At 36.6% G+C, this 8,924-nt stretch overlaps 1 protein-coding gene across 1 annotated transcript in view; it reads right to left on the reverse strand.

Moving 5' to 3' along the window:
* Positions 1-8,924, reverse strand: part of LOC107600876 (cytospin-A-like) — a 32,219-nt gene that overhangs the window by 3,660 nt on the left and 19,635 nt on the right. The window contains exons 15-16 of the mRNA XM_016292853.1: positions 1,644-1,760; positions 1,385-1,444 (exon numbers count right to left, since the gene is read on the reverse strand). Of these exons, the coding sequence (XP_016148339.1) occupies positions 1,385-1,444; positions 1,644-1,760 (177 nt within the window). The remainder of the gene's footprint in view (positions 1-1,384; positions 1,445-1,643; positions 1,761-8,924) is intronic.

Genomic DNA, 8,924 nt, shown 5'->3' on the forward strand with positions numbered 1-8,924 from the left:
ACCTCTGGTTTTCCCCGTTAACTCCGCGATGCGATCCGCTCTGAACAGCTGGAAGCCCGGGAGATGAAGCGCGTTGTCCGGAATGGCTTCACTCAGCCAGGTTTCACTGAAGCCCAGTGCAGCAGAGTTTGAAAAGTCCTTGTTGGTGCGGGTGAGGAGAAGAAGTTCATCCGTTTTGTTAGGAAGGGAACGGACATTCGCGAGATGAATGCTTGGGAGCGCATTCCGAAAGCCGCGCGCGCGGAGCTTTACCAGGGCGCCGGCGCGTTTCCCTCTTCTGCGTCTGCACGCGCGTTTGAACAACACCGCTGTACCTCCGACTAGAATGTCCAACAAAACGTCCGAATAATCAAAAAATGGAAAAATGTTGTCCGGGATGTGCTGCTTAATGTTAAGGAGTTCGTCTCTGGTAAAACTTATAGAAGAAGAATGACAAAACACAGAACAAACAAACAAAAACAATAGAAGAATTGCGGAGCTCAGCGTCCTTGCTGCCATTTGCGGCGCCATGCTGATCTTTATCTGTATCAAACAGATACAGATAAAGATCAGCATGATCTTTACAAAAATTAGCTGTAATCAAACAGGCTATGACAAGAAAACCCTTGAAAGATCATAAATTAGGAGGAGCGTTGATGATTCATAGTTGAATGTTTCTCAGTTTGAGATGTTATGTCAGGAAACTGAAGTCATAGCTAGTTGAATTCATGTTTTACAGCTGAAAGTAATATTTACTAACAGGGTGGAGAGCAAAATTAGGAAATTATCTACTAATGTTGAGGGAAATTCAAAACAAAAGGAGATTTATTCAACAGATATCAATAAAGAGATTGTACATCATACTGAGGTCATATATGTTTAACAGAATTTCATTAGGAAAGATACAAATTAAAAAGATAAAAACATGCCTCCTCTGACAGGAAAGTTATTAAAATGGATTTTTAAAAAAAGCTCAGCAAGGCTGCATTTATTTGATTAAAATACAGTAAAAACAGTAATATTGTGAAATATTATAACAATTTAATTGTTTTCTATCTGAATATATTTTTTATTAAAATGTAGTCCTGTTATGGCAAAGCTGAATTTGTGTCACATGATCCTTCAGAAATCATTCTCATATGCTGAGTTTCTGCTCAAGAAACATTTACTTTTATCAATAGCTTCATATTTTTATGCAAACTGTGATGTAATTTTTCCAGGATTCTTCGATGAACAAAAAGCTCAAACAAACTGAATCTTTTGTGACATTATAAATGTCTTTACGGTCACCTTTGATTCATTTAATGCATCCTTGCTTGAATGAAAGTGTTAAATTTAATTAGGTTCTGAGGCACTGTAATATGATGTATATATTAATTAGCTGTGATGTTCGTATTCAACTCACCAGTGTCGATTTAATTCCCACACTTTCTGCTGCCTGGAAGGCCAAAGTGAAATTTCGCCTCTGCAAAACACAAGCAAGAAGAACTGATGTCAATAAATGAACGGAATTACATGCAAGTCTTCTCTAAAATGTTTTATTGTGCCTATTGATATATACAAACTGATCAGTGAATTCAGATCAACTTGCCACAGGCAAATTGAAAATTGTCCAATTTACCTGAATTCACCCTGTTTGTGCCTTGTGTGTTGAGTGTACAGACCTTGTCCTGGTTGCTGAGTTGGTGGTAGGGGATATGTGCCGGCAGATAGGTGTGAAGTATGGCACAGAAAGCGAGCCCATCATTCCAGCTGCTGCTGAAGTTGGTGATGTCAATGTTCTGTGTGTGGAGGGGGAGGAAAAAAAGATCAATAATTACAATTTCAGTAGATGAACTGAGGGAATTGGATGGGTGATTCAGAGAGAATGATGAAGCAGTGAATCTTTCCGTGTCCCTGTGACATTATGGTTGTAGTTAAGAGCCACAGCTGTAAATCTTGATAGAAATAATGTATTTTTTTCAGTGTTTACACAAATGTTGGAAACATTGTTTTCATTTATGCATGACCATCTAATTTGGAGATACTTAAAGTGTAAGTCTTGCTACATACGTTACATTACACGCAAGCATTACATTGTTTGCCAAGTAAATATTTTGCCTATTGCTTTCAGCCACAGATAAGGTCATTTTACAGAGCATGAACACGATACAATATTTAGCAAAATTCTGTTCATAATCAGCACTGAAAATGTAAAAACCGTCAGATTCTGTGTAGACGTGCATACATTAAAATGTGGGTCAGAAACAGTTTGTAAGTAACAATCGTTTAAAAAAATAACATATGTTTACAGTAAGCTCTCCATTACCTAGAACTTGATGGATGAGATGTATTGTATGTAACCAACTATTTTCTCATGCACTTCCACAAAATGTGATCGAATTGAACTTTAATGCTGTTCTGAGAGCAGTGATCACCTACTTTTTCATATTCGCTTACGGACAGTCTCGCCTCGTGCTGAAGTGTTTGTTCAACAGCCTTGCTTATCTGTATCAGCATACTTCACACATGCTTCAATCCATACACGGAAGTAGCCATCTGACTCAATGCGGGCCATTTATGGTTTTGTTGTGACCAGGAAAGAGGGTTTGCGTTCATTAATGCCGACGAATGGCCTCCTTCTCAGATCTACAGCTCTCACATGTCGCATTTGCACATATGAATACTTTTATTCATCAAGGATGAATTAAAAGCAATAGTAAATATTAAATACTTTATATTGTTACAAAAATATATTTCAATTAAATGCTGTTCTTCAAAAGAATCCTGAAAAAAAAGTTTCATGGTTTCCACAAAAAAATAATTACGCTGAATTTCTGACATTGATAATAATAAGAAATGTTTCTTGAGCACAAAATCAGCATATTAGAATGATTTCTAAAGGATCAGGTGACATTTAAAGGGATAGTTCACCAAAAAATTTAAATTGTGTCATTAATTACTCACCCTCGTGTTGTTCCAAACCCGTAAGACCTCTGTTCATCTTCGGAACACAAATTAAGATATTTTTGATGAAATTCGAGAGCTCTCTGACCCTGCATAGACAGCAAAGCAACTGACATGTTTAAGACCCAGAAAGGTAGTAAGGACATCGTTAAAGTAGTCCATGTGACATCAGTGGTTCAACCTTAATTTTATGAAGCTACGAGAATACTTTTTGTGTGCAAAGAAAACAAAAATAACAACTTTATTCAACAATTTCTTCTCTTTCGTGTCAGTCTTCAACGTGCGTTCACAAGAGTAAATGAGAGTGCATGTTATTTTTGTTTACTTTGCACACAAAAAGTATTCTCTGATGTCACATGGACTGTTTTATTAATGTCCTTACTACCTTTCCAGGCCTTGAACATGGTAGTTGCGTTGCTGTCTATGCAGGGTCAGACTCAGAAAGCTCTCGGATTTTATCAAAAATATCTTAAGATAAACGAAGGACTTACGTGTTTGCAACAACATGAGGGGGAGTAATTAATGACAGAATTTTCATTTTTGGTATACTTTCCCTTTAAGACAGGAGTAATGATGCTGAAAATTTAGCTTGCCATTGCAAAAATAAATTACATTTTAAAATATAATCAAATAGAGAACCATTATTTTAAATTATAGTAATATTATTTCACAGTATTACCATTTTCACCGTTTTTCAACAAATAAATGCCTCCTTGATGAACATAAGAGACTTCTTTACAGATCCCACATTTTTGAACACTAGTGTAGGTGCAATTTGAGTACAACAGAGATGCAAGAGGCACAGTAATGGATAGCTAGCAAGGATCATTATCTAGTGCTTTTTTGTATTATATCTGTTTTTTGATCCCAAGATTTGCTTTGTTTGTTATACCTGGAATCCAGAATGAAATACGTAGGCCGTATGGTGGCAGTTTACTGGAACTGATATTTGTTCACCCATTCTTCTGATCTATATTCAAGAGTTTCCAAAAGAAACAAAAGCACTCTTTCAGATTACGTTATCACCGACTTCCTCTAGCAAAAAGATTTGAAAAAAAGAGTAACAGCCTTTATCAGATGTGGCAGGCCAGTGTAAACGTGGAAAGGGACGGCGTAAATTGGCAGAGCTTTGTGGCAATCCACAGAGATTGGAGTGAAAGGAAGTGATGAGCTCATCAGAGTGGGCCACAGCAGCAGGGGATGGAGAGGCAGCAACAGACCAAAGTGGTCTCACACTGATAATGACGTCCTGTTTTTCATCAAGAGATCTGTGCTAGCACACTGAACACTGACTGTGGTAGTGCTTTTCATAGTAAGTGTCCCCAAAAAGCATCAGTGTAATTTAGCCACACTTTAACATGTATGAATGTCATTGTAATTATGTAACAAAATATCAACCCAAGTGGCACATGTTTTGAAAAAAAAAAAATAATAACCTTGGCACAAATATGTGGTAATTTACCATAAAAATAAAAAAAGTTTGTTAACATCAGTTGTATTCGTTATCATGACAATTAATACTCTGAACTGTACTTTTACCACATTTATTAATCAGGTTAATATTTGTTTAAAAGCTACTGTTGTTTATAAATAATTTAAGTTGGTTCATTAGAAATTAAGGTTGATTTATACAATTTTAAAATTGTTCACTACCATTAAAAAGTGTGGGGTCAGTAAGACTAAGGCCCAATCCCATTATACCCCTTTCCCCTACCCCTCCATTTCGCGCGTTCACGTGAAGGGGAAGGGGTGTCTCGATTCTCTTTTGGTTGGAGGGGTAGGGGTAAGGGGAAGGGCCAGACAGAAGATTCAAACAAAGATTTTTCGGGACCACACTTCAAACGAAGGGGTATGAATTATCTCAGCGTAAACCGGCTTCAGCAGCAATATGGCTGACCGAGCGAACAGAAAGACACATAAATGTAAGCATTTTTGGCATTAATCAAGATTTTAATGAAAAGTAATCATTTGTTTTATGTTACATTCAATCGTGTGGTTCGTATTTACGGTCATGTTATTCAAAGAAATGTTTGCAAAAAATCGCTAAAGTTTGCTAACTTCACATTACAGACTGCACGATAGTGCCACAACATATTTTCATGTCTGATCAGGGCGATAACCAACATAGACATTGAAGGGGGCTAGTCCCCCCAATAATTAGAAATCGCTAAACCCTTTTCTCAAATATTGCCAATTCGAGAGAAAGAGAGAGACAGACAGAGAGAGAGAGATGAAAGCTGCGTGTATGCGCGTTTCTCTTTTTAGAGTGAGTTTACTTCAAAAACAGCGATTTTATTCTTTTATTCTTTATTCAGTTTATAACAGTATTTAAACTGTTATTAATAAAAGTCATGGGGCAGCGTTGACAAGTTTCTTTGCTTCTGGATGTGTGAGCTGCGCGATCTCTGATATGTGTGTGTGCGTGTGTCAGTAAGCAGCACATTAATATAGAACGGTAATTAAAGGCTCTAATGCACACACCAGCACTGTAGGAGATAGACGACGTGTGACGGTATAGTAGTGGTGTCCCAATTCTTAGGGGAATATTTTCACCCCTACCCCTTGACACTCTGTTTCAAGGGACAAGTGGAAGGGGTAGGCGGAGGGGTAGGGGAAGCGGTATAAAATAGAATTGGGATTGCACCTAATTTAAATAAAGAAATTTATTTTTTTCAACAAGGTCACTTTAAATTAATTAATCAAAAGTTACAGTAAATGTGATTAATTTTAATTTAAAGTGTCCTTGCTGAATCTTACGTCAAAAAAATCTATTTAAAATAAATACTGGTCTTTTGTACTTTCTATTCATTAAGCATTCTGAAAAATATATATATACACATCACAGATTCCACAAAAATAAGCAGCAGCAACCTTTTTTCAACATAATATAATAAGAAATATTTCTTGAGATTAATTTTTGATGTAAAGAATAAAAATTTAGATTTTTGATCTAAAGGATCATGTGACACTGAAGACTGGAGTAGTGGCTTTTGAAAAATCAGCTTTGCCCTCACAGCAATAAATTACATTTTAAAATAAATACAGTTTTTTTTTTATTATAATAAATATTTCACAATATTGCCATTTTATTCTATTTTTATCTAATAAACGCAGTCTTGGTGAGCATGAGAAACTTATTGATACCAAACAAATTAAATTAAATAAAAAAAGACAAAATGGCCATGAAATAAAATACAATTTTAAGATAAAATTATAAAATAAAGTTTAAAAGGTCAATTTTGTTTTTACTTCAACTGTAAATTCTTTAAATAGCATTCACTGTCATTTCATTCTTCACCAGCCAGTTTAGTCCACAACCCTCCTTTACAATTCAGTGCACAAACTCCAGCCTTGTTGTCTGCAGCCAAACAAACATCAGCACAACAGAACCGTGTGAAGAGAGGGTTACGAAGACTTCGAGACGTGCGCCCCGTGTCCTCTCTCGTATGTGTGCCTGTGTTCAAAGCGAGAGGCTAATGAAAAGTGTGTGCAAAAAACAGGAAGGCCCAGGGGAGAAAGCATTAGGCTAATCACATTGAAAATGGAGAAACAGAGGCCTGCTCACTGCAAAAAGTGCACTCCAAGTAAAGCCAGGCCACTTGTAATTAACACATTAGAGTTGCAGTGAAAAATGGCTTTTATCCACTGGCGGACATTAGGCAAGGCAAGTTTATTTATATAGCACATTTCATACACAATGGTAATTCAAAGTGCTTTACATAAAAAGAAGTAAAATAATGATAAAAAAAATGATCACAAGGAATTTATAAACTCTTAAAATGATTTTAAAATGTATTTAAAATAAATTAAACAGTTAAAAATAGAAAATGACTATACATTAAATACAGTGCAATCAGTTCGGATTTAGCACAGTGCTCATTCAATAAATGCACAGCTAGACAGATGAGTTGAGTCTAGATTTAAATGTGGCTAATGTTTTAGCACATCTGATCTCTTCTGGAAGATGATTCCAACTGCGGGCGGCATAAAAGCTAAAAGCGGAATCCCCTTGTTTTGTGTGAACCCTTGGTATTTCGTCATCTGCAAAACTGTGATAGACAATTTGGTTCTTTCTCATTATTTGACTTAGTGGGAGCATATACAGGCTAAACAAGAGCGGAGCAAGAATTGAGCCTTGTGGGACTCCGCATGTCATGGACTTAAGACTTATGCTCTCCTATACTCACATAATAACCTCTCCCTTCTAAGTATGACCCGAACCATTTGCGTACCATCCCAGAAAGACCGACCCAGTTTTCCAGTCTCTCTAGAAGTATGTTATGATCAACAGTGTCAAACGCAGCAGCAAGATCTAGTAGTACCAGCACTGATATTTAGCCAGAATCAGAATTAAAGCGAATATCATTTATTATCTTAATGAGCACCGTCTCCATGCTGTGATGCGGTTGGAAACCAGATTACAAAAATTTTCCAGAAATCCATTTGAGTTTAAGTAGTTGTTCAGCTGATTAAAAACTACCTTTTCAATAATCTTGCCTATAAAAGGAAGATTTGATATTGGTCTATAGTTGCTCAATATGGTGTTATCAAGATTGCTCTTTATCGGAAGGGGCTTAACAACTGCAGTTTTCAGGGAGTTTGGAAAAGTCCCAGAAAGAAGTGAGGCATTCACCACTTCTAAGAGATCTGCTTCTAAACAGTTAAGCACACTTTTGAAAAAAATATGTGGGAAGTGTGTCAAGATAGCAGGTTGACTATTTAAGGTGCTGTCCTATTTCTTCTAAAACTTTTGCTATCAATTGCTTCAAAAACAGACATAGTAATTTATTTTTAAGATTGCGGTCGAATCTGTCTGACCTCTGGATAACTTGAGGATGTGCTAATCACCTTTCTGATATTATTGATCCTCTCAGAAGAGGAGGAAGCAAACTCATTGCATTTACTGTCGAAGAGCATTTCACTGGGAATCTGAATGGGGGGGGGGGGGGGTTTTTAGATTTCTGCGGTCGAATCTGTCTGACCTCTGCATAACTTGAGGATGTGCTAATCACCTTTCTGATATTATTGATCCTCTCAGAAAAGGAGGAAGCATTGCATTTACTGTCGAAGAGCATTTCACTGGGAATCTGAATGGGGGGGGGTTGTTAGACTCTCAACAGTAGCAAAAAGAGTGCGAGTGTTGTTTAAGTTACTGTTTATAAGGTTTGAGAAGAAGGTTGCTGCTATCATAGCGGGGATTCGACACATATCACTGAGATTACCATCACCACATGCACACTTACTGAGAGACAGACAAAGATGCAGAGAGAAAAGAGGTGACAGAGACGGTGGGGTTATGGGAATATGGTGTCAAAATGACAAAAGAACTACCAAAGCTAAAAGTGTGAAAAATGTATTTGCCCAGAGGTGAGAAGACGGACAAAAACTCCAAACTGCACATTTCAGAATCTATGAAATGAAAAGAAAACACAACTTTAAATCACAAGGTGTTCAAAATCACAAATCTGTGCCCACAAGGGTTCTATGCTTTGATTGGCTCAGATGTTTTCTGTTTGTGACATAGGGCAGGAGAAATGTAGCACACTTCCTGGCTTGAGCGAAACCATGGTAACATCATGGTCCAAAACTCTCTCTGAATGGTAAACATTTTATATGCTTGACGGCAGAAGAGTAATTGCGATAGAAGGCGAATCTGTACATTATGCATGGTCACGTTCCATTTAAAAAGCAAACGCACTCAAACAAGAATACCTAAATGCTGATAACTGGGAAATTGCCCAACTGAATATACAGATTTTAAGCTACACTGAAATAAATGAAATAACGTTTTTATTGTTTAACAAGACGAGGTGGAGACCACATAGAAAATCTAGGATTCAAAATCTAATTTAAACCTGGTAATAAACAGGTTTTGAAAATTGTAACATGTGAAAATGTCAGAATGAATAAATAAAAAAAATGATTTTTACATTCTCTCTCTCTCTCTCTCTCTATATATATATATATATATATATATATATATATATATACTATATATA

Source organism: Sinocyclocheilus grahami, unplaced genomic scaffold, assembly GCF_001515645.1.
Source record: "Sinocyclocheilus grahami isolate Dianchi unplaced genomic scaffold, SAMN03320097.WGS_v1.1 scaffold294.1, whole genome shotgun sequence".
In the NCBI taxonomy this organism is placed as follows: Eukaryota; Metazoa; Chordata; class Actinopteri; order Cypriniformes; family Cyprinidae; genus Sinocyclocheilus; species Sinocyclocheilus grahami.